The 26401-nt window shown below is 39.2% G+C and overlaps 1 protein-coding gene across 5 annotated transcripts in view; it reads left to right on the forward strand.

Annotated features, from left to right (window-relative positions):
• Positions 1-26401, forward strand: part of ATP2B1 (ATPase plasma membrane Ca2+ transporting 1) — a 67308-nt gene that overhangs the window by 15847 nt on the left and 25060 nt on the right. For 4 of the 5 annotated variants that reach the window (XM_037387722.1, XM_037387724.1, XM_037387725.1 and 1 more), the window contains exons 2-9: positions 11202-11612; positions 16481-16678; positions 17539-17793; positions 17871-17996; positions 18367-18510; positions 22058-22096; positions 23204-23365; positions 24993-25207. In XM_037387722.1, coding sequence (XP_037243619.1) covers positions 11408-11612; positions 16481-16678; positions 17539-17793; positions 17871-17996; positions 18367-18510; positions 22058-22096; positions 23204-23365; positions 24993-25207 — 1344 coding nt within the window. In that variant the 5' untranslated portion in view covers positions 11202-11407. Of the gene's footprint in view, positions 1-8505; positions 8528-11201; positions 11613-16480; positions 16679-17538; positions 17794-17870; positions 17997-18366; positions 18511-22057; positions 22097-23203; positions 23366-24992; positions 25208-26401 lie in introns of those variants that run through there. The other variant, XM_037387723.1, reaches the window with a different exon arrangement.

Here is a 26401-nt window from a genome sequence, read left to right on the forward strand (position 1 = left end):
AATGGCCCTTTGAGGAAGTTCATTTGAAACCTTCAGCTGGACATACAGATCTTTTTTCTTAAGAAGAAATTGTGCCTTCAGCAGTGGCTGGTTGGAATTAGTCTAACATGCACAAATCCAACAGTTTGGCAGGTTGTTTGAAGTTTGTCACTTGAGGAGCTGACACTGCCCTTCCCTATTCCCTTTCTTCAGAGATACTGTGTGCTATTGCTAAAAACAACCTGATTGCAGAAGTTGCGGAACGTTGCTATGTGCCACTGTAAAATAAACAAACACTTGTGAGAAATAGCTTTATGTGGACGGAAGAAAATGGGTCTGACTTAAATAATAATTCTGACTCAGCTGTCATTCTGGTTGGGTAGGCTCTTGGCCCTGAGGGTCAGCCACAGCTGAACGAATGGCAGTGGGCTCCCAATTCAGATGCTGTCTTTTGGAAGAAGGAATATTGCCCTTATTGAAGTAGCCACTAGAAATTACTGCTGAGGGTTCAGAGCTGCTTTAGCAGGAGACCAATACCTCACTGTGTATGCCAATGGTAGTTATGTTTTAGGCGTCCAAGTGCCTGGTGGTTTACCACATTATTTCTGATAGCTTTGTGCTTTGATTGGGCAGGGGAGTGAGGGAAACAAATATCAGATTGTCAGTACTGAACAGGTCTAGCTGGTTGCTACGAAGTTTTCAAGGCATATTTCCCTACCTAGAGGAATAAGCATTGTGCCAAAGCCAGACACCGCTAGTTCACCTCCAGATTTGAATGCTTACTGTTAAGACTGGAAGCACAACTGTCTACAAATTGCTTTAGCATCCACTGATACTGGTGAAGAGTTAAGACCTTTGGTTCAGGGGAAACTGGGGGGGGGGGGGGGAGGGATTTCCTTTATTGGATGGAATAGGACTTTTAAATATGTGGCTCCATTTGCATTCTTTTCCCCAGTCACTTTATTCTAATGAATTAATCATGAAACTGATACCTTTGCGCTCTCAGAAACGAAAGTTATGCACAGTACAGATCTTCACACCTGACAAGTTTAGAAATGAAGCTGCAATTGTTAATTGTGCATAGCCGGTTTGTACAGCAATTATTAAATAGCCTACCAAAACTGAGAATTAATTAAGCTTACTAAATCTGCTTGAGCTGTGATTTGACGGTCTGGTGAATTTGCTGTTTGGTTCAGACTGTGTCTGGCCTTGGCAATAAAGTGATGTATCGTGATTTTGGTGGCCTGTCACTTTACCTGAAATAACAGGGAAAATGAAGCTTTCCTTGAGTGGAGATTAATGTTATCTTAAAGGTGGCAGCGGTGTAGTTCCATGTTGAAGATGCTCCCAGCATTAGCTGAACGTGTATCCCTTAAGTTGGCATATCCACACTGTGTTTATGACTTTTACAAATAAATCAACTGTTCTGGCATTTTGTGGGAAAACTTCTCGGGTGAATCTGCTTTGATAACTTGTTCAGCCAGTAGAAACCCTGATATATAAATCTTCTAGCTTTATTTTGTGTCTGGCAGGATGGAAAAATCCTTTCTCAGTGACTGCTTTCTGTGCCTGGCTGCTGCAAGTAGCTTCCTCTTGGACCGCAGAGAAGCGAAATGCGTGGCTATGATCACAGCTAGCTAGTGGGAGGGTGGAGGCTTGGTACCGTGCATGGTGGTTTCTATCTGCTTGGATCTGGAGGAGACAGATTGCATTGCTGTCAAGGAATTTGTCCATTTTTAAAGGTCATGGAAGTGCAGGAAGGAGGCAACAGCAGTGGAAAAAGGATTAGTAAAGGAAGGGGGTGCTGAAAACTGGTTGGAGAGCTGTGCGTCCCATGAGAGACGGACTTAGAGCAGGACCCAAAATGAAATGCTGTCTCTCAGTGGCTGAGGTGCTGTGAAAAAGAGTGAAAAGGCACACACGAAGTTACTGTTCTGAGCCCGGAGTTGCCTGTGTGACTGTTGCAACAGCAGTCTTTTGCATAGCCTATTACTTTGTTAATGCAGTTGCTAATTAATGTAGGTGGCTTTTCCCAGTGCAAAAGAATAAGGGTGGCAGGTGTTAGCTGCAGTGTTGTTGGTGTCAAATAATGAGAGCGACTTCAGGACCTCTGTGGGTGGAAGTCTTACGCCTTGACACTGTAGCACAGCCATGCCTTTGGTCACATAAGGATGTGACAGACTTGCTGCTTGTGTTGCTAGTCTTATGAAGAGATGGGAATCTCAGCTTTGTACATCCTGTCTACTAACAGCTCTTACACGCTCCCTGTCTATGTTAAAGAAACAGAAACTGCCAAGAGAATAATTTATTACCTTAAATTGAATGGTGGACCAGGGATTGTCATGTAACTCGTACTGATCACACAGCATTTAATTTGTCATTTTATGGACAAGTACCAGTAGCTGTATTGCAGTAATACTTAAATGTATGCAAAAAACTCCAGACCAGCAACCAAGCCTGCATAAATGACAAAGTTCTTTAATAGGAGTAGCTACAAGAGCATGACAGTGCAGGCAACACGGGAATTTAGCCTTTAAGTGGGTGTCAACTTCAGAAAGATCAAAGAAAAAAAAGTAAAATCACGAGGAAGGACTAGTTTTGAAACTGGAGATGTGGCTGAGGATGAAGCAATATGTAGCCTCATGAAATGGTAAAATGTATCAGATAATACCATGAAGCGCAATTTACTGCAGACACTTCTTATACTGTACCAGAAAGAGGAGGCCCACTGGAATGAATTAGTGAGCTAAGCTCTCAAAACTTACCAAAAAGAGCTAAAGGGATGATCAATGTAATCATAATGAAGAAGTTTGCAAGAGATTCCACATCAGTGTTTCTTATAAAGCCATACAGTGGATTCTCAAATTCAAATGTTGAGGTTAAAAAACAAACAACACCCCCCACCCCACCCCCCAACCTCCTCTTGTCGCCACCAGCAGGAGCAGCAAACTTTGCAGTAGTTCTGAAAAAGTTACGGAAGTGTAGACTAAGATATCTGAAGTAAAAAAATTTGGCGCCTTACGAATAGAAGATGTCAAATGTAATTGCAGTTTTTGAAAGGATTTTTTTCAGAATGACTCTTTAGTCTGTTTACTTGGTATATTTCTGGCAGGAGGGATTAATCACCATTATATTTATTTATATATTATGTGTTTACAGTTCAATAAGCATATAGAATATTTCATCATACTGTTTCTATATAGCAGTAAGCTAGGCCAAGGTAGCAAGAAAACCCTTAAAACTTACCCTGCTAAGTTAATTGTACTGCCCCAATGGAAAGGAGTCAGTCATATGCAGAGTGACTTCATGGAAGTAACTAAGTGTACTCTCACTAGACGCAAATACATCTAGCAGTTTTAAGGCTAATCTTAAATTTGTCCCAGTTTCCTGAATACAAATAAAATCGGGGAGGGATGGACTTTTGCCCTCTGCCTGAAGGCTCAGAGCTCTAAAGAGCCTCTGGCACCTCTTTGATATCAGGAAGCATGGTTACAGTCAAAAGCATACCGCTCAGCCTAAATGGATATTAATATGAAGGAATACTTTCTAGAAGAAAAAAGGGGGAGTGTTCAAATCAGGATGAGATGGTAAATGTCTGATTCTGGCTGAAGCGTTATATGCAATTTAACTTGAACATGTTTTAATTTAAATGGGTGTGATGTCCTGAAACAAGGTTTCTGGTATTAAGAACTCCTGAAGTTGACTTGGAGCTTCAGAACAAAAAAATTTCCACTAATGCTACTTACTGTCTAATAACATGGGAAGGGAAGAAAATCATTGTTCAAACTGACTAAAGCTATTTCAATGGTATGCATGTATGGTGTTGTGGGAATTGAAAGATGGAAATAAAGAGATAACATCTGAGATATGTGTTTAGCTCAAAATGTATCAGAAACACAGTTAAGGGGAAGCAGCAAAAAATTAGAGGGTTTACCTTTTTTCTCAAGACAAGTAATATACCTGTAGGAATAACTATTATGAGGAAGTCAGCTGCTGTTTTGCTCAGTCATAATTACTGTCAGAGCTGACCAGGCGGATGCATTGCTTACAGACATGCACTAAGCTTAAAATGCAACAAGTGACTGAAATCCAGGAATCCAATTCCAGCTCTGGACAAAATTTGATGCAATCTCACTTTCCCTGTACTTGAAACTTGGCTGCATAGAATGATGTCATATGCCTCACTTAACACATGCCTGTTAGATTTTGTGACTGGAATGCATTTTGTGATTTGGGAATGCAGGTAAACTCTGTTGTAGTCTTATGATGCGTGATTTTAATAAGTAGGATACCATGCTACCATCTTTGTTTTTTTAGAAGTTCAGCTTCTCGTAGTATTATTTTTGCCAATATGTTTTTGATGAATACTGGTGAGAAAATTGGTAACTTGTCCCCAAACTTAATGAGTGTTTGTCAGTGGATGATTTCACTGCATAGTAATATCTACTTTTAGGGTTATATGTTGTTATTAATGCAACAGACCTGTTAATAGTACTTACTTTACAGCATTATTACACCAAATAAACATTTTTATTCAGAACTGTGCAGGATTAAGAGACTTTAAATCTTCAGTCATCTTATTTATGACTCAATGGATGTGAAGTAAAGGAAAATATTGACAGGCATTGGGCACACTTTTTTATTGCATTTTAAACACTAGTAGGTGGAGCTTTGTGGTATCCCAGGTTTGTTTTCAGCCATTAGCTACCTTAGTCCAAATTTTGGCAACTCTGTTCATTTCAAGTTATCTGAGGAAGCAGGCTCACACCATAAATTCACCTTAGGTACTCGAATGCACTAGAAACAATGCCAAATCGGACAGTCATATCTAGAGGTTACAATTTTTTTCTCCAGGATTATAGTCTTATCTTGGAATTACCTGTTCTTACAAGCAGTTCTGTCAAATTTAGCCTTTTTGCTTTTGCTTACGATGGCATTCCAGAGCAAAAAATGTGTGAGCCTAGTAAAAGGAAGCACTGAGAAGGAAGCTTCAGGGCCTGCAGGTGGAGAAGGGAAAAGCTGTCTTGTGTGTTGGTCAGAGCTATGGATAGTGGGAGACCCTTCAAGATATTGCTCTGATAGTGGATATCTGGAATGATTAACTCCAGCTTCCAAGAGAGTATTTTAAGTAGTTAAACTCAACTCTTCTGCATGGGTTTGTGACTTGAAGTGTTTGGCTTCTTCTAGTGGTCAACTCAGTATTGTAACATGAAATGGGAGACACTGAAAGCCTAGTATTTTAAATACATGGGACACTTGATGCTTTCTGTAATGGTGATCACGTTGGTTTTATTCCCTGGGGCTCTGCAGTATGTCTCAGTTTGATGTTTCTTGGAAGTGTTCTTAGATTTTTCTGAAGCTCTACTTGCTGGGTCAGTCTTTTTTACCTATTTAGTTCTCACATATTCAAGTTAAAGTACTTTAAATTCAGAAAGCTAATGATCAGTTTAAGCTTTTGATAAAAATATTTTTTTTGCTTAGACATCTATGCAGCACTTTCCGATCTTGTTTCTTAATGTAGCTGTCGCTTCAGTTGGAGTGGATTTGCCTTGTGAGTGAAGGGCCACGGCTTGGAGAAGGCAGGGCAGCACAGGCCAGCGTCGTGCCTTGATGGTATAGGACAATGTGTGCTTGCTTGCCAGGCTCCTTGCAGAGGCTGTGGAGTGAGCTGCTTTATAAGAGAAGGTCATGCTTTTCATGCTGTAATAATTCCCCCTCAACTTACATTTTCCCTTGCTGCTGCCAAAATAGGAGGGAATCGATGTGGGAATCCTTTGCCTGAACGTTGCTAACTTGTACTGCCAAATTGACTTCACACTACTGAAGTCCTAATTTGTTAGCTGTCATTTCAGTAAGAAATAATTTGGGGTCTTAAAGCAAAGAAACTACCACTGGATGAAACTGCTACTAAGAAGTGTCAATCACGGTAGGCAGCAGCAATCCTTTAAGTGCGATAAATGCCACTGTTTACATCTGCTGCAGTCTAGGAGCAGCAGCCAGTTTTTATTTCAGTTAGGCGAGTACACCTCCCAAGAGAATAATAAGCTTCAGGAAGAAGTCAGATTTCTGTTTGAAAACTCAGCAAAACTCATGACCTTTGAATTTACTGTTTATAACACAGGAGTTGTAATGAGGGAGACTTGTCACTGGGCATATTTAAGGTTGAAGGTGATGTATTAAAAACTTATTTGTAGAGTCTTCCATGATTGTGCCCTCTCCCTCTTAGCTCTTCAGTCTACTTGTAATTGTCTCATAAGCCAGGCTCTCTGAGATGCTTGCACTAAAGCAACAGCATGCGACTGAAACGATTTAACTCCTAGTTGCTCAGTTTGGCACACCTTAACATGTGTAATTGTGACCTGTAAGTGCATTCTGTTCTGTATGAACGTATCGGTTTATTAGTGTTCATTTGTTCTCTTGTGAAACAGCTGGTGAGTTTCTGTAGGCTTTCAAGTTGGTATGAGGGTCTGTCTCTTAAAGAAAACTGACCCTCCACAGCAGAAGACCTCAGACTTTTGCAGTTTGATTTCCAGGTCACTTTCTCAGTTACAGTTACTTTCCATTATACTATTATTACAGGCAAATTCCACCCCCTCCACCCCAGAAAAATGTCATGTGATGGCTTGAAAACTGTGGAACATACCCAGTGCTGCGGTTTTCAGTCTAAAGTATGCAAAGGCATATTACGTTTTTTAGTATCTCAAAAGCTGTTTTATGAAACTGATTAAAATGGCATGACTACTGAAATACATGGGGACAGTTTTTATTACTGTAACCTCTTGGTGTACACATCTGTCCAGTCTTCATTGAACTAATTAGATTAAACAAAGGCTTTCCTGAGATAATCACTTTGCAGGCCTTTTCCTATATTACAGCAACTAGCTTTAGTGTGTTTTTGAAAGTCAAATGCTAGTACCAGCTCATGTTTAATATCTGAATGCACAGTGTTCAAGCAGATGTATAAATTAAATTGAGTGCTACAGGATATATAATTGCTGGACCTTTGACTCTTGAGATTTGAGTTTGCTTAAATGTTTTAAGATTTAATTTCCTTAATATTAAAATGTATTTCTTGTAGGTTGGTGAAGCAAGTATTAAATGCAGATTCAATAGCAGGAAAGGTTTGGATAGGGGTCTAAGGTATGCTAGGTCCTGTGCATCTGGGTAATAGTAATTATGCTACTCTTAAATCCAGCTGTTCATATTTGGTTGTCAGTGTGTGGCCACTGTGAACTATCACTTCAAGGTAGCCTTAAATTTTGATGAATGTGGAGCACAGATTAGCTTTTGTCCAAATAGAGGGAATTATTAGTTACTAAGTGACTCCACCTGTGAAGGACTTCCTGGAGTCCTTTCTGAGGCGTATTTAATGTTCAGGGATGCCTCAATAGTAGCATTTTTGGGGTGGTATGGGGCATTAACATGGGTTTATATTTAAAGTGTTGTTACAAGAACACTTCAAGAAATATGTTACAGCTGTTTCTAGTTTAGTCAACATAGTGTGTTCTGGTGGTGCTAAATAGAGTTGTAATCTGTAGTCTCATCATGCTTTGGTAAACATCTCTTTGGTAAACATGGACTTCAGTTTAGAGCTTGTCTTTTTTGCAGTCCAGCTAGAGAGGATTATGAGATTGTTGAACTTCTAACACTGGTAAAATTATCTAACCTTTGTTTCTTGGGTTATGGTTTTGAATTATTGTCTTGGGTAACAAAACACACTCAGTGATAAAAAATACTAATTTGATTTAGGTAAGAAATTTGGGGTGCAGTACTCCTCATAGGCAGCTGCAATGATGTGACATGTCAGTGAAGCTGTTAGTCATAGAGCAGCAAGGTCTTTTCAGAGAGATTTGCACAGGTATCTGAATCCTGCCTGTGATAGTATGTGCTACTACTGTAAGGTACTTCTACAGTACAGCATTTCTAGTCACTTGAGTGTGACAGACAGTAGCTTCAAAGTTGCTCATAGTCTCAGTGGTATGTGTAAACAAAGGATTATCCAAAAGTTGATGTGCCTAATGAAAGACAGACTTCTCTTCATCATGTTCTGTGCAGCATCTTTAAGGTGGATACCAACATAACTTCAACGGAATTAAACTTTAAATAAGATGGAACTTCAGCAGTGGTGCATAAGTGAATAATAGACAGTCTAACTGTTTCTTGAATTTAAAATTTGAGGTTAGCATATTGGAGTTGCTTTGAACTATAGTGCTTCAGAGCTTCTGCTACTCCAACAACATCTGAAATGGCTGCTGCAAGAATTAAGAAGTGGAACGCTGGTCAAATCAAAATATTCCACTAGTGGGAGATAAATATTATTAGAGGATCTATGTAGCTTAAAGATATGCTTTCTTTTGATATTTGGATTTCACTGTTTATAGTTGCATTATGCATTACCACTTTGTTACAAAAGTGGACTGTTGGAACATGCTGTAACAGGAAGCAATTGAATGTTGCAAGTTTTGACATAAAAACTGCATTAGGATGTTTCTTAAAGGCATTTCTAGCGAGATTTTTCTGTAGGAATCAACAGAGAAACTATGTTAAGGTAAGTTGGTTCTGTACCGGTGTGTAAAGAGGCTTTTGTACTGTCCATTGAAATGCCTGGTAAAAATGGGTTACCAGAGCAGATTTTCTGGTCTGATTTGGTGTAAGATTGCAAATGTTTAACAAAGTTTTTATGATTTTGAGGGAAACTGCTCTTGCTTGGTATTTAAAATTGGAGGAGTATTCATATTGTTTCTCTCTATTTGCCACAGCTATTTCCTAACATGGATGTGCCATATAGTCTGTAACTCTACTAGAGCTGATCAGCAGAACCACACGGCTTTTGTAGTGTTAATGTAAGCTTACTGAACTTGTCTGTGAATGCTAAGTGTCTTTTGGTAAGTTAGGACACCACTGAGGTACTTCAGAACATCAGATAACCCCTTTCTTTCAGTATAAACTGTTAGTAGTAGCTAATCAATGGACTATTATGGCTTAACAAAAATGCATCTAGGTGCACAGAGGTGATAGAACCAGAGTGCAAAGCACAGTGTGAGCTATGATTAAGCACTGTTACTGCTCTTAAGGTCTTGCCCTGGCCCAGAATTCGCTCCTAAAGCTTTTCGATGCTAAGTGAGCAGTGACTAGAGCTGCAGCATTTCCTAACTTCATGTCTGCACTTGGATTTGGGTGTATTTGGGCCTCAAGTGCAGGGCTCCTGCTAGATTGAACAGAGCTTTTCTTAATTAAAGTTGAATCAAGTTTGACATCATTAATTGTGGGGTATTCTGCTTGGTCTATTTTTGCCTAATTAGCAGCTGCAGAACCTTCTGCATAGCTATACAAACTCATTTGCCTGATCTGTTTCTTGTTATACTGTCATAGCTTATGATCGGATGCCAATTGATAAATCTTCCTAGACTAGTAGTTGGCCAACAGCCTCCAGCTTTTGGGCATAGATGAGATAAAGAAGTGGTGTGGTGTGGCTTTAAAGAGCACTCTTTCATATATGATTTGCATGAATTTCTTCACTTACAGGATACTCTAGCAGAACATGTTACAGTCAGCTGAAGAATGTGCGTTAATCAAAACTGCATCATAGTATGCAGGTTAACACCATCATCGTGGACTTTTCAACTGTTGTAATTTTTTTTTTGCAAGTAACAGAAGACAATTGAGATATAAAAATGAATTTTTAAATTAGGTACCTTGTTGATGTTAGTTATAGGATGTTGAAGTTTTATGCATATGAATATTGTTTGCTTTGTGCTTTTTGCTGCTCTCCAGGAAACAGCCACAGACAGTGCTTTTCTCAGAATCTCCTAGTGATAGGAAGAGAAGAGCGGTTGTAGTTCTGCTGGAAATGGGACTGTCGCTTGTGGCTGGGTGACAGCACTTTAGAGTTTTTCAGCATCAGTGGTTGCCTTCAGTGTAAATGCAGTACTGTGGCACAGCACTTGAAATGTTTGATTGACTAGAGCTGAAGCTGATTGTTTCCAGAGCAGAGAACTGAGACTTTCCTCTCCTTACCTTAAATGTCTGGCAATTAGGTGCTTATACCTGGATCTTAACATAGATGGGGTGGTTCAGCTGAACAGTCCTCTAACCTGGAGGGCAATAGACAGAAATCTTTTCTTTGCTATTTGACTCTTTGCCTTTGTAAAGCAATGCAGTCAGTGGTAACTTTTTGCTTCTGCTAGGCATATGACACCTGAGGGTCGTCTTGACCTGGAATTGTCCAAGTTACCGTTTGTCTGAGCCTGGCAGACATTATGTTTCATGAGGAGTATATTGTTAGTTGTGCTTGCTGTGCCTCCTTTATGTCAATAAAGCTGACTTACATGATCAGACATCAGGTCTTTATGTAGGCATGAAGTGTCTGTGTGTGTTCACTATACTGTTGTGGGGATACATGTGTGCATGCAAAATGTCAGCTGTGTGGGAATTAAATATAGAACACCTGTGCAGGTTAAGAATCTGGTTAGTAAATGTTATTAAGCTACAGTGCTCTGATAGTCAGATGGAAGAGCTACTCTTAGTCTGCCTATCCGTTCTGTAGGAAGGTGGTATTGTGCAGTTTTCCCCTCTGTTCAAAATTAAATGCAGGTACTGTGGGAGGCTTGATTTGTGATGACATGGGCTGGAAGGGGGCTAAAACTGTTTGCACATGAAACTGCATTAAGGTCTGCCTGAAGATACACACCTACTTACACTACAGAAGTGCTTCATGCATGGGTTAACTTTGTGTTGAACCTGTTTTTCTTGAGATTTCCACAAATGAGTTCATGGGAACACACAAAAGCTTGCTGATCCCAAACTTTGAGGTGAAAAGTTGGGATTTTTAGCTTGAGCACGTTCTTACCCCATGTGACGTCAGTGGTGGATGATCCAAACTCCAGTTCCCTGGAAATAGATTTATTTCCTGGTATTTTAAAAGGTTTCCTCTTGATGATGAACCGTATGGATATACCAAGCAAAACGCAAGACTTAAAGGCAATAACTGTTCTAAGTAGTTAATGATTTAAGAAAGTATAATAATGCCTGGTTATTTTGGTATGCAAAACATCCATTTTGTGCCTCGTCATTCTTTCCAGCTGAAATATTTTAGGAAATGTGAAGAAATTGTCCTTAAGCAGAAATTGGTTCTATAACCTCAATACAAAGGGTAGGGTTGTCTTACAATGTACTGCGATATAGCTGTTATGTAACTGAATGTGTATTTATTCTTTCCCTAGACTGTACATGCCATTTGGCTTGGGGAACAGAACACGCCATGGGACAAGCTCAAAGATATCTCTTCAGACGGGGTCTTTTACTTGGGTGATGTGTCTGCTCTCCTGACTGTCTCCATACCCAAAGGATTTATTTTCGTTTTGGAAATATTTTAAGTTGAAATCTTTTTCCTTACTGGAAACTGTCTACACGAAAGACTGCACGCATCATGGGTGATATGGCAAACAACTCGGTTGCATATAGTGGCGTAAAAAATGCTGTAAAAGAAGCTAATCATGGAGATTTTGGAGTTACTCTTGCAGAGCTCCGTTCTCTTATGGAACTTCGAGCTACAGATGCACTGCATAAAATACAGGAATGCTATGGAGATGTACATGGCATCTGTGCAAAATTGAAAACTTCACCAAATGAAGGTAAGTGAATTTTAACACTGTTATTGAGGAAACATCATTTAGGAAAAACCTTGGTCAAGCCAACAACATTTTTTCTTAATGTAACAAAGTGTATAAAAGTATTTCGGTTACCTTAGTATTGCTTCTTACTCTTATAAGGCAGAGGTACTCAATGGCTATAAATAAGCAAGTGGGGTTTTTTCAGTTGGTCTAACTGCATGTGAGATGTTGGACTGGTGGTGAAGTTGCACTTTGGAATGAATTTCATTGATGTAGGCATCCACATATGAAATAGCAATGCAACTTAGCTGATGTTTAACTTTGAAAGCGTTAAGTTTAGTGAATAGCTCATATGACCTATAGTTCACAATTCAAATCATGCTGTTGTAGAACACAAGGTTTTAATAGTCTAATGCAGGGCTTATTAATGCTTCTGTGTTGCTACTTAGTTCTTGTATTCCCCTATACAACTATTTTTAAAACTGGTAAAATCTGTTTTCTATTTGTACTACATTGAATTCTTAGTGGCAGGATCTAGTTTCTAAATCTGTAATATTACTTTAGATTTCATTTGATCTAAACAAAGTAACTATTAATACAGCTTTAGGTCCTAAGAGGTACTGTCACTATTAGTAGAAAGTTTGCAAAGTGATCATACAATATTATTCTCTAGAAATAAGCATCTTTAAAGGACATTTTGCCATGTTGGACTTGATGACGTTCTGTGAAATGTGGTACCTGATGTTTTTGCTCACTAGAGCTCCCAAGATAGACTGTACAGATGTGAAGAAAGTAAATGTATCAAGTCTCCTTCCTGAGAGCTTTCCAGAAGTTTTTCTTAAGATCTCACCCTTTTTTACTACTCTTCCAATGGAAATGAAAGCTATACACTTCAATTTCTACAAGAAAGATGGAAGTCATATCGCTTAAGATGTCTAAACTGTAGTGTCCTGTACAAATGTTTTTATGTATTTTTATCTAATATTAACTCAAACTTATGTGAAGTCCTGCTGTTGGTGGTGCTTGAGAAGGACCAAAATCAAGACTTTGGCAAATGGTGGTGTCTCGGCATTTAAACAATTACGTGGCTTTTAACCAATGTGGTATGTTGGTGTCAGTGAAGTACCTGCTGTCTTAATCCTGGAGAGCTGTTGCTTTCTGTTCTTCAGAAATGCTATGGAAGGTTTTGTCTCCTTGGATCAAGAACAGCCTACTAATGCTATAAGGTATCTTTGGGTACATCTGCATTTAGCATGTTTTGGCTTGATCTGCTTTTGAAGCCAGACTCCTGAAATTATTTCAGTACATGAACTGGGTTGTTCTTACCAAACTGAAAGTAGCCAGCTCTTGTGCCTGACCTGCCAGTGAAAGGGAGTAGACCAGTTTCAGGCTGAAGAAGGAATCTGTAAAACACGAGGAGTGCAAACTTCTGTTCCTTGGCATCAACGGAGTTGTAAAGTTTAGTGCATGTGTGTGAAGCACTGGTGTTATATTGCTTGTACGCAGCTCTTAGGAACAGCAGCCTCGTTACCCTGTTGACCTGTTGCACAGTACTGAAAGGCAGTTTCCTTTCTCAGTGAAAAGGGCTGCAGTTTTCTACAATCAGGAACTGAACTGAGAGTTGAATACTGTTTTACAGTAGTCTGCAAGGTTTAAGGCCCATTATTACTGCAAGCTAGGTAGGCATACAATTGTAGATGGACATGATGCACTAAGCACCAAATACCTGGGATACTGCAGAGTTTTCTTCATGCCCCTTAATGTAACAAGCAGGTTAACACATGGCAATGGTGAGTGTCAGCATACTTAAATGAGAAAGGGTTAGATGCCCTTTCCTGCAGATTGATCCTGCTGTACTTGTGATCAAGGCCTTTCCCCATTCAAAAGCATTTGACATTTAGGTGTACTGCAATCAGTTAAATACAATCACTAACTTGATAAAAGGGCACCATCTCTTTTTTTTCCTAAGTGTGAGAGCAGCTCATCAACATGGCAAGGCCTCAACAGTCAATCATGATAATTAGCTCAGAAAAGGTTAAGTAAGATGAGTTAGAGCAGTGTCCTCTACAAAGGTGTCATTTTGGCTCTGAATCACTGCATGAAGCTTTAGAGAACCATCCTGTCTGTCAGGTAAGATGCTATAAATTTCTTGGAGGTAGTACTGGGGAGCTCTTACAAAAGTAGAACTAGGTCTCTTTTCTTTTGTCAAATTAAAGTTGTAAGTATAGAAATGCAGACATTTCTAATGGAGAAAACCTAGGCAAGATCTAAGAAGAAAACTGCTATGTGTTACACTAGTTCTAGCTCTCTAAGATATCATGTGTATACCTGCAAGGCTCTGTGACACTTCTTCCTATTCAGAAGTTTTCTTTATAATGTGAAATGCTGACTTGCGTAATTTCTAGTGGCTTCACAGCAAAAGCACAGGTAGTTCCAAAATGCTATACAGTGGATGAGTTCAATTTGTACAGTTTCTTGCTTTGCAGTTGTTGACAGTGTAAGGCAATGTCTGTTTTCAGGTGAAATGTGGGCCAGACCTACCTGATTTGAAATGAGAAATGGGAGCTGTCCTTTACCAGTATTGCAAAAAAAAGACAGTGAGCAGACTTTACGGCTTAGTATTTAATGTTTATTATGTCCTTTACATGTGTACCAATGTATATAAATGTGAATAAATGAATGTTTGACATATCCATAGTAGCAAAAGTTCTTCTTATATTCTGGAGAGACGGACCACTATCAATATTTCCACGGGTCTACATAATTTTGATTGTCTAGTAACTTCTAGATTCTAATACAATCAGTATATGAAGTTTTAACTAGCCCCTTGCATAATACTTTTCAAGCTTAACCCCAGATAACATAATTTACCCTAGTTAAGAAATACAACAAAAAATATAATGGCAGTAGTTTCAACCTCAGGATGGTAGATAGTGAACTATGACATTGCCAGCCATGTGGTAAGTGTAGCAAGTTTGGTAATGGTGCTTGGTGTATTATGGCAAATACTAAAAATATAAAGCTTTGTGTCTTTGCTAGGTGTATTTACTAATCTTCACTAAGTGGTTCTGATAGTAGCTTAACTTTATGTAGCCTTTTCGGAAAATGCTTTTCATTCTTCAAAGACCATTGCTGTATACTTCTGATACTCTGCATCCTGGTGCTCTGTGAAGGGAGGAGGAGAGTGGTGCTGCTGCCACTATGTAAATAATCTTCCAAACTCTGCTATGCTAAAAGGAAGACAGAAATGGTATCTGTTGCAAAACAGCAGTATGGCTGAGCCTTTTAGAATGGCCAAGCTGTCCTGAGTTTCTCTAATTTCTCGCATATAGCTTGATTATGAAAACGGCCTTGCAGTGCTCTGAGTTGAGAGTTAAATTAAGCACCTGAAAGCTTGAACTTTGAGAAGCGTAGTGTTAGGGCTAACCCGTAAAATTGCTCCTTTGTGTTAAACCTCTAAAGCCATGCATTGAAGGTGAATCTAAAAGTGCTGGAATAAATCATGTACACTAAGAGTACATTTAATTCATTTCACTTTTGTAAAGATCTGCACATGCATTTTGCTTTTCAGTTAAGTGATTACATAGAAGTGTTAAAACTGAGGTCTGCAGTTCATTAGTCTTTGCAAAGTGTCTTGCAATAGCATGATGGTGCTAGGAAATGTCTATTAAGTATGTTAAATACCCCAGTTACGAAATCCAGTTGCGGTAGTTGCCTGTTCTTATTGATTACCTAGCATGTTTGCAGTACCTTTATCACTAAACAGTTGGGTGAACTACTAAAAAAAATGCTATGAAACAAATTGTTGTCTTTAAGCAGGTGCTAATCATAACCTTGGGGGCAACATAGTTGACATGTCCAGACCTTTGGTCTGAACATCACTGGATCTTTGCCATTTTGCTTTGAAAAATGAGCTTGTGGCTTAAATTCTGAATGGTGGGTTAGGTAGCTGGAAACTATTGAAGGAGTTAACAGGAGGTGTAGTTATGGAAGACCTTGAGTGCATGACCTTGCACTGAATATACTTGGTATTCCTTTATTTTTAAAGGCTTGGCTAGCTCTTGAAGCATGAAGTGCCTTTTAGCTCTGGCCTGCTCTAGTGTCCCTTAAGGATAGTACCACAGCTGAGACACAGAAGAGGACTCAAAAGAAATACGACCTATAAAAAAGAAGATAGGTACAAAACTGAGGGTGACAGACCCTGCACAGTGCTAAATATGGACTCCCTGTGAGATGAGATGGAAAGTGAAGCTTTAGAAAAGCAAACAGTGGCTGTCCAGGCAGAAGCAACATTATTAAGTGGCTGCTTCTTTCCACATGATGCCTGGAGAGCTTCACTAGCCTTTTGTAGTATTTTATATAATAATTCAATAATATACAAATATAATATTTAATACAGTAATCATAATAAATATTATATAGGTGTTACATTAATTGTAGGATCCTAGGGCATTATCACTGAATACAGAATCCCTACAGGGGAAACCAGAGCTGGCTTCACAGGCTGTGATCTTGCTGAAGCTGCATGGTGCTACTCAGTTCCAATAGTAGTAACTCTACTAATGGTCTTGTCTTGCAAACTTGTTGACTTTGTATGAAGTTATGTCTGTTACTGTTCCTCTGCTGCTGTGTCATATACGTGCGAGCAGGCAGACTATCAGCTTACTTTATATTGGCAAAGTGTGAATTATAAAATATAGCTGGTTTTCTGTTGCAACTCTTAATTTTAAAGGATAATACTTAAGTAGTTATATCTGAGATACAGCTTTTCAGTATTGTTACTGAAATACGGAGTGAGGCTTGACTCTGTGAATGGGAAACCTCAATCGCTTATAATGTGAGGGTGAAATGCATATAAGTGTCACTAACTTTGTCTTATTATTAAATAGGTTTAAGTGGAAATCCAGCAGATATAGAAAGGAGAGAAGCAGTTTTTGGGAAGAACTTTATACCTCCTAAAAAGCCAAAAACATTTCTTCAGTTAGTATGGGAAGCACTACAGGATGTTACACTAATCATATTAGAAATTGCAGCCGTAGTATCCTTGGGCCTTTCTTTTTACCAGCCTCCAGGAGGAAATGAATCACGTAAGTAAAGTTTTTTTAAAAAGTAGGTATCTACCTATATTATCCTACTGACTTTCCTGGTCCGACATGCCTTTACTGTGAATCTGATGGGAAACAGTAAGTCGGTGGAAAAGCAGCTAATTGACAGAAAATTCCCAAAACTCTAGTTTGCCTTAAAAGGGCAACATGAGATTTCCCTGGTCACGATCCGGTATCATTCTGACCAAAATAATGCCAAATGTAAAGTGCAAGCAGCAGGAGCAAGGACTTGTCTTAGATCCAGTCATGTTTCTGCGCAAGTGGTTTTTTTAGCTTTGCCTCAAATATTTAAGCAATTTATAATTTGCAGTCATGTGCTTTCTTTGGGGAGTCAGCAAGTCTTAAATTTCTCTTGATTTGCAATATGACACTGGTAACTTTCTAATTTAAGAAATGAAGCTATGTTTATACTTCTAAACAGAAAATGAAGGGATCTGGTCTTCATTGAACTGAATTTTGCAAGGATATCTGGCTTGTTAAGATAAAAGTAAAGTGGGAAACATTGAGAAAGTAGAAGGTGGTGAACTAATTTGTCTAGTTTGGCATTCTTATTATTATTCATTTAACAAGATAATTAGGACAGGTAACTTCTTATATCACCTTTTCTTACGTTCTGATAAGCAGGGATGTAAATTCTAGGTGGTTTAACTTCATTGAGCTGTTCTAGCTTCCAGGTTCTTTAGCTGCTTTGTGTGCTATCCTTACTGAAAAAAAAAGATAAAATTGTAAAGAAGGCTAGCACAGAAAATGTAGCAACTATTAGTTTCTTCTGTTTGGCAAAACTTTTTTGTTGAAATAACTATTTGCCTGATCTTTCTTAAATCTAAAACCTGTTTTTACAGTATGTGGATCAGTAAATGTTGGTGAAGAAGAGGACGAATCTGAAGCAGGTTGGATTGAAGGAGCAGCAATCCTCCTATCTGTAGTTTGTGTGGTATTAGTAACAGCTTTCAATGACTGGAGTAAAGAGAAACAGTTTCGGGGCTTGCAGAGCCGTATTGAACAAGAACAGAAATTCACAGTCATCAGAGGTGGCCAAGTCATCCAAATACCGGTAGCTGACATAATTGTTGGAGATATTGCACAAGTGAAATATGGTAAACATTTTTAAAGTTGAAATTTCTTTTATTTTAAAAAAGGAACTACAGTCCACATACCCAGTGATCTCTTGTAGGTGATCTTTTACCAGCTGATGGTGTACTCATTCAAGGAAACGACCTCAAAATTGATGAAAGTTCACTGACTGGAGAATCTGATCATGTTAAGAAATCTCTGGACAGAGATCCTATGCTGCTGTCAGGTGTGTAACATCGGACAATTCTTGAAGAAAGTGGTTTGTTTCTGGGGGTAAACTGGTTTTTTAAAATTTTGAGGTTAAAATCTGGCAAACTGGACCTTTACCTAGGGCAGCTTCTTAAAGTAACCAAAACCAGTGCAGCTAGTACAAAACTTTGTCAAAGCAGGTAGACTCTTAAAACTGATAAACATTTTGTGTAGCTGCTTATGGTCTTATCTTCCAGATAGTTTTGGCAATTAAAACTCTAGGGGAACACGGTGGTATATACACATATCCTAAGGTTTCATCAGTGTGAAGTTTGAAAATTCATTTCCTTTGTGCTCTGCCATATAACTGGTCAAGTCTCAGTGGAAAACCTGATTCAATCTTTCAGGTACACATGTGATGGAAGGCTCTGGAAGAATGGTTGTTACTGCTGTAGGTGTGAACTCTCAGACTGGAATCATCTTTACCTTACTTGGGGCTGGAGGAGATGAAGAAGAGAAGGAGAAGGAAAAAGAGAAGAAGGACAAAAAAAGTAGGCATAATAGTCTTAAGTCCCTGGGGAGGGAGGTGTGGACTCCTGAATGTTACTAATAAAACCATGTTCTTGTCTGGAGCCAGAAATCTTTTTTTCTATTATTTTTTTGAAAACCCAACTCATGCTTTCAGTAAGTATCACAAGGGCAAAACCGAAATCAGGTCCTGTCGTGGTTTAACCCTGGCTGGTAATTAAGTACCACGCAGCCACTTGCTCACTCCCCCCTCACTCAGAGGAATGGGGAGGAGGGTTGGAAAGGAATGTAAAACTCAAGGGTTGAGATGAGAACAATGTAATAATTGAAGCAGAATAATAATGAAAGAAAATAGTAATAATGATGACAATAACAATTATAATGAAAATGGGGAGGGAAAGAATAAAATCCAGAGGTAGAGGAAGAAACGTGTGGTGCACAATGCAGCTGCTCGTCACCCGCTGACCGATGCCCAGCCAGTCCCCAGGCAACAGTCTGCCTGCCCTGGCCAACCCCCAGGTGTATATACCAACCATGGTGTCCCATGGTGTGGAATATCTCAGGCTAGTTTGGGTCAGCTGACCTGGCTGTGTCCCCTTCCCATTCCTTGTGCCCCGTAAGCCTTTGCACTAACAAGGCTTGAGAAACTAAGAAGTCTCGCGTCAAAGCCAAAACACAGCACCATACTACCTCCCAGGAAGAGAATTAACTCCGTCCCAGCTGAAACTGGGACAGGTCCAATCATGCAAGACTACACCACAACTAATTCTCCTTGCATAGATTTTTAATTAAACTTCAGATCTCATTGATCAATTAGAGGTTTGGAAGTTTACAACTTCTAACCAGCCATACTATGTATAAATTTTTGAACTGTCCCCTTGTGTAATTACAAAGTATGTTCATGTCTAACAGCAAATATTTCTTTTATGGCAAACAGGTTATTACCAATAACTCAACTTAGTAAGTATCTAGTTCTGCTTTTGACAGGTAGAAAATGTCCTGTGGCAAGGAGTTCTGTGACACTTGGAGGGAAAAAGCTTGCGTCATTGATATTGCTGAGTTTGTGGGTATCTTAAGCATATGTAAGACTGATTTTTATAAAGGTGAGCAGACAGCTGCTCCTGCTATTCCTTTTCTTGCAGAGCTGAACCTTTGAGTGTTCAGAGACAGACATAAGGCAAATCCCTTCTAGCACTTTCCTGTAAACTGTTTGTGGAGGGATGAGGGGCTTGTAACCTAGAGCATTTTGGAGCTCTTCTGTGATGTGTGAAATGGGCGGTCTTCCTTATTCTGAAAGACTTGCTCAGCAGCTGGAACTATAAGGTCACTTATCTAAGCCACAGCCTTTATCCTGAGAATCAGGGCTTGGAAATGTTAACCAGTAATGTTTTGATCCTAGCTCTTCACAAGGCATGTTCAGGACTGAGCTTCATTCACCACAGCAGTAATTTTTCTAGAAATGGTTGTGAGGCCCACTGGATGGGACTAAGCCTGAAGATTCTTGGCAGAAGACTATACTTTTTCATCAGAGGAATATGAAACAGTAATGGAAAGTTCATACAGAAATGTGCTTGGGAATTTCAGTGGCCTTCAAACTAAAGAGATGATTGTTGGAATGTGTGCTCTTTGCAGGAATTAGGATCAAACTGTGCTTTTTGTCTTGTCCTGATCCACAAATACTTTGCAATTCTCACTGTTCTTGATACTTAGAGTAGTAAATTTCTTTAGAAGTAAGTTACAAGAATTGTTACAAAACGACTTTAAAGTTCAAAATCAGTTTCAAGCTCAAGTGTGGTACTGAAGAGTAAAAGTTGACCTACAGCACTTCCAGGGATTGGTGTGGAACAGTTTCCATCCTTTGCTCTTTCCCTTGCAGAGGAAAGAGAAGGAGAGAAGTAACAGTACCAGCTGCTGCAGGAGATGTGGAGAAGACTATAGCTTTTATTAATACTGAGCCAGTGTTTATTATTCTATAAGCAGAAGTTGTTTTGACAAGTAGTGTTTTGTTTATGTCCTAGGGCCTGAGCACTTGTGGGGTCTTTTGTCTCCCAAGATAGGCGACTTCCTCTTTCTCTTAAGTTAGGTGCCTGATAAGATTCTCCTTGGTAAAACTCAGGTTAAACTAATTTAGCTTCTCTGTGGATGTTAAGGAGATTAAAGTGGCTATTTTTAGTCAGCTGTATATGGCTTGGTTCAGAGTGAAAGCAAATGTATATACAAGGAGTTAGAAGTAACTCAAGTGTAGAACTTTCCTCTTGTAATGAGAGAAGAACTAGGAAAGAAAAAATACTGAATTAGGAGACAATTATGAGTTCTGAAGAGGTCTGAAGTGACATCTTCTGGAGAAGGTGAACATGCTTTCTTCCCTCTTCCTCCCCCACCCCAGCTGTTCTGAGGATGCTTGGAGGAAAATCCTATGTACAGAAGATACATATAGACTATGTCTACAGTAATAATGTAGTGGAAGTATAAATGTCAGAGAGGCTGCCCGATAATTTGATTTTTCTTCTGCCTGAGTACTCTTATACATTTCAGTCTACGTAACCTAAGTCCAAAAACTTAATACTGGTACTGAATAAATAAATAGTGATACTGAGAGACTTTGCATTTCGTTCTTAAGTTCCTCAATTTTGCTTTTATTTCAGGTTATTGCAAATAGTAACTATAACCCTTGCTTTCATTACTTAGGAGAAAAGTTTTTCACTTGGCAAAGTAGTATCTAAACCTTTCTACCTGAAAATACAAACAAAAAAAGATAGTGTGGCATGCCCCCCCCTGCCCCCAAAAGGTACACATGATGTGTTTGGCCTTCTAGTTACCTTTAATGTTTCACTCATTAATTTATTTTGTTATTTCACTGTTTTTTATGATCTCTTGTTAAACTCCATTTCTGAACAGAGATAGGAGTGATATTTTATTATGAACTTGAACTATCCTCCTAGTGATGTAATATTGGTATGTTGCCAACAGATTATGTTCATGCTTGCATAAATAGGGTTAGCATAGATCCAGTAATCCAGCACTGTACCTCCATTAAGCTTTGGTGCGGATTTATAAATATTTTATACTACAATAGTTTCTGCAGTGTTGTATGAAAGCATGCATTCTGGAAGTGAGATCCTACAGTTCATTTACAGTAGTAGTCAGATAATAGCTGCAAAGTGTTGGAAGAACAGAGAGCAAGACTGAGGCCACCAGAATCACTTCACGTCACAAATTTCTTTCCTAGAAAAATGTTTAGGCAAGCCTTTTAAAGGCTTTCCTCACAAGTATTAAATATCTGTATCAGTAATTTGTGCAAACTTAACTATGGCAGGATAACACTGTAGCAGTTTTGTATGGGAAAAATAAAGTACAAAAACCCTAATACGAGCTGCTTCTGTGAGTTGACCTATACTTTTGAAGCCTCAGTTACATGAACCCTTGTCTCCAGTTTGTTCTATACTTTCTAAAAATTCAGTTACTCGCTTAAGCATATGGTAATGTGTGCATTTTTTATATGAACGTAAGCACTGCACTGAAATTAACTCTGCACAGCCAGTTTAAAACACAACTTGTTCCTCTCTCCAGGTAAAAAGCAAGATGGAGCTGTTGAAAACCGTAACAAAGGTAAACGCATGTTCTCTGATCCTTTCTCACACAAGTACCTATTTTCTGAGAGTGTATGTAATGGGTACGTACTTTCCTTTGAAAGTACATATTGAATACTTGGATCCAAAGTGCTTATGCTAAAGATGGCATAAGTGACTCTGCCCAAAACAAATGCTTAAATGAACTCTGTAGTCTCAGCATAGCTAGATACTACAAAATTAAACTTCACCAATGATTTTTTTCAGCTATCCTGTAGAGGTGAGTTAACCTTGGCTGGCTGGCTTCCAGATGCCCAGCTAGCTGCTCTCTCACTCCCCTTCCTCAGGGGTGTGGGGCTGAAAATAGAATTAAAAGCTTGTGATTTGAGAAAAGGATGGGGAGGTATTGCTAATTATCCCCATGGGCAAACCAGACTCAATTTGGGGAAAATTAATTTATTGCCAATTAGAGTAGGAAGGTGAAACAAAAACAACTAAAACCACCTTCCTCCCAGTCCCCCTTCCTTCCAGGCTCAGCTTCACTCCTGACTCCTCTGCTTCCTCCCTCTGAGGAGCTCAGGAAGATAGAGAATAGGGCTCTTTGGTCAGTTCATAATGTTTGTCTCTGCTCCTTTGTCCTCATACTCTTCCCTTGCTCCACCACAGTGTCCCTCCCACAGTATACAGTCCTTCATGAACTTCTCCAATGTGGGCTCTTCCCACAGGGTACGGTCCTTCAGGAACAGACTGCAGAAGCATGGGTCTCCCCGGGCCACAGCTTCTGCCAGGATCATGCTCTGGCATGGGCCCTTCACATGCTGCAGCTTCTTTCAGAGCACAGCTGCCTGCTGTGACAATGGGGTCCTCCACAGGCTGCAGGTGGATATCTACTCCACTGGGGTCCTCTGGGCTGCAAGGGGACAGCCTGCCTTATCTATCCATGGGCTGCAGCTCCCCTGCTGCCAGCACCTGGGCACCTGCATCCCAATACACCTGTTTCAACATTCTCATGTAGTATGGCATCTCTGGATACAAGGTACTAATGCAGTCCTGCTGTTTACTGGAGCCCAGTGTTATTAGGCTTTTTAAGTATCGTTGATTCTGGGGACTCCCCAATATTTAAACTTTATTTGATTTGAACTTCTAGCTAAAGCTCAGGATGGTGCAGCCATGGAAATGCAACCACTGAAGAGTGAGGATGGTGGCGATGGAGACGAGAAAGACAAGAAGAGAGCAAATTTGCCAAAGAAAGAAAAGTCAGTTCTTCAAGGCAAACTTACAAAGCTTGCAGTTCAGATTGGCAAAGCAGGTATGGTATATCAACAACTTTGTTATGTTGATGTGACATGGTTGTATAAAGTTAGAACATGCATGGTTTGTGAGTAGATAACTCAAGTAGCTAGCCTCGAGTAGTTTGATTCTTTAAGTGCAAAATTTCAATGTATGCCATCGTGCCTGAGTGTGCTGATAGCTTCTCACACTGTATCATGTGGATGGCTTTTATTTTTCCTTGATTGAAATAGATTCAGGCTTTAGTGTGTCAGCTTCTGGGTGAGCAAATTCTAACTTCATAACACTGAACAATATGAAAGATGTTCTTATATAAGATATGGCATTTAGTGATGTATGTAGAGAACTATAAATTGAGCGAAGCTTGGAAAATGTGGTAGGGTTGACCAGGTTATCTCTGCTACTTCCAGAGGAGTAGGAATTTCCACTTGCCTTGCTGCTATGTAACATTTTTATTGACTTTCTGCTATTCTTTAGCTTCTGTCACTCTTCTGTGAGCTAATATTCAGCTGTCATGTTAAAATCTTTCATAAACTCTTGCTTCTTTAGACTAAAACAACAATGAAGTGCAGTGTAAATTTTGGGCTGTATTATGTAGTATGTAGAGAGAGATTTATTTCAATTATTTCAGGTTTTATTTTGATCCATTTTAGAATTGCTGAAAGATTTAGGCTAGAAGGAGCTTCTAGCAGTCTTCTAGACCAGCCCACAGCTCAAAAAGGGCTGACTTCAGCATCTGTGTCATAAGACAGTTATGCTGTGAGGACAACCAATTAAACTTTTAGCTTTAGCACTCCATAGTTATGTATAGCAATGTTAATTTTTCAGAGAAACCTGTACTAACAAATGTTGAATAAAGCTTCCATAGTATGTTTAGTGTAAAATAGTGTTATGAGAAAACGCTTGTGAAAGATGTGAAAAAAATTTAAAGTTTTTGTTCTCCTTTATGCATATTTTGATCTATTGTAATTCTCCATGCACCCTTAATTAATGCTCATGTACTTCACACATGCATTTTTCTGGCCTGCTGCTTTGCGATGGTGCTCACATTGAAGCATCTTTCTATAACAAGCTGGCACTTCAGTGGCTTTATTTTTTTATTTCAGCCAGGTTCATTTTCCTTCATTGTTTCCATGCAGTGTCTGAAGTGTGCTGTTCAGCTTGCTAACAGCAGTTCTAGTTTGTCTTCCCAGTTAATCCCAGTTCATTGATCATATATGCTGAGCTGCCATATTTAATCCCACCTGCAGCAGGAAGCAGGTTACAGGCTGTCAGCAGCTTTCTCTACTAAGTCAGCAGTACAATTGCTGAAGGACCTGCTGAATTATTTCAGTTCTTATGCTGCTTAGTCAATCCACTTTACATATTGGTCTCTCCCGTTCATAAGTAGATCTACACTTTTCAGTGAAAGAGAAAGAAAGAAAAAGATTTTTAGAAGTTTCTATGTGAAATGCATGAGGAAAGACTTGCATTGGAAGCTGGAACACCTTTGAGAACTACCTCAATGTATCCTGACTTGCCTGCTTAAAATCTTAGTTATAAACTAACTTCTATAAAGGCAGAAGTATTTGCACTACTTATCCAGAATCTGTACTGCCAAACATTTGAGATAATTTCTGAAACCTGTTTATTCTCTTTTTAACAAGGTTTGTTGATGTCTGCAATCACAGTCATTATCCTTGTATTATATTTTGTAATTGATACCTTCTGGGTTCAGAAGAGACCGTGGCTTGCTGAATGTACACCAATTTATATTCAGTATTTTGTGAAGTTCTTCATTATTGGAGTTACAGTCTTGGTGGTGGCAGTACCAGAAGGTCTTCCACTTGCAGTTACTATATCTCTTGCTTACTCTGTTAAGGTAAGTGAAGGGATGGGGAACAGATTTTAAGGTGGGTGTATTCATCAGCTGTAAAATCTCAGTTGAGATACACTGCATCACATATGTGCAGCAGACTGGGGAGGAACCTTTTCTTCTTGTCCTGAACTGCATAAGAAATCCACAGCAGTATTTTTCTTAATCTCTGAATACACACTAACGTGAACAGTGAGCAGTGACAGCCTGTTACCACCAACTAAGGATGAATGGATTTAGCTCATAACATTGTAGCATTTGCTTATAATAAATGGCTGAGTTCGTAGATAACACTCTCTTCTGTAAACCTGAACTTCTACCCTAACAGATGTGTTAAGCAACTACTACAAAAGTTCCCAGACTGGTTTTCCTTGAGTGTTGAATATTGTAAAGATACAGCTTTCTATTTATTGGAGCATGAGTTAAAAAACATGCTGTATTTGTTCTCTTTATTTTTTTACTACTTCAGCATGCTGGGACTAGTTATTGATCTGAAAATCTAATTGTAAAGACAATGGCTGTTTAGGCTGTGTTCTAAAACTTATTAATTTAAAGCACTAACCAGTAGTGGCCTTGGTATTGTATCATTTGAAGTTACTCTAGCTCTCTAAAGTTGAAATGCACAAACTTGTGAAGTAAAGAATTTAAAGTGATACTTAACCTATGAGACTTGTGTAGTCCTTGCTGTCTTAGCTGAAACATCAGTCTGCTCCTAGTTTGTGTTTGACTTGAAGTCTTACCCAAACATCATATGAGATGCAAGAGTAAGTCTGTAACACAGCTTATTTGAGCTTGTAAGCAGGAAGACTGTTTAAATTTTGTATCTGGTAAAGCTCGGTCTGTACCTGTCCTCTATTTCTAAATATCATAAATTATTTGCTCCTAATGGCCTGAATATTATCAGTAGTCAGTGTGACATGCAGATACAGGAGACTTAAGGCTGTATTTATGAACATTGTTCAAAATGAAGTTTACTGTGACATAATAGACTTAAAGGAATCCTTACAGTATGTGACATCTATAAATTCTTCCTCTAAGACAGGGGTCCTCAAACTTTTTAACCAGGGGGCCGGCACGCGGATGCAGTGGCAGGCAGTCACCTGCGGCTGCTTGGTTTCCCCCCCCCAACCCCCGGGGGGGGGTGGGGGGGGTGGGGGGTGCAGGGGGGTTCTGTAAATACCGGGGGCCAGATTGAGGACC

The sequence above is a fragment of the Falco rusticolus genome, chromosome 5, assembly GCF_015220075.1.
Source record: "Falco rusticolus isolate bFalRus1 chromosome 5, bFalRus1.pri, whole genome shotgun sequence".
NCBI classification, from domain to species: Eukaryota; Metazoa; Chordata; class Aves; order Falconiformes; family Falconidae; genus Falco; species Falco rusticolus.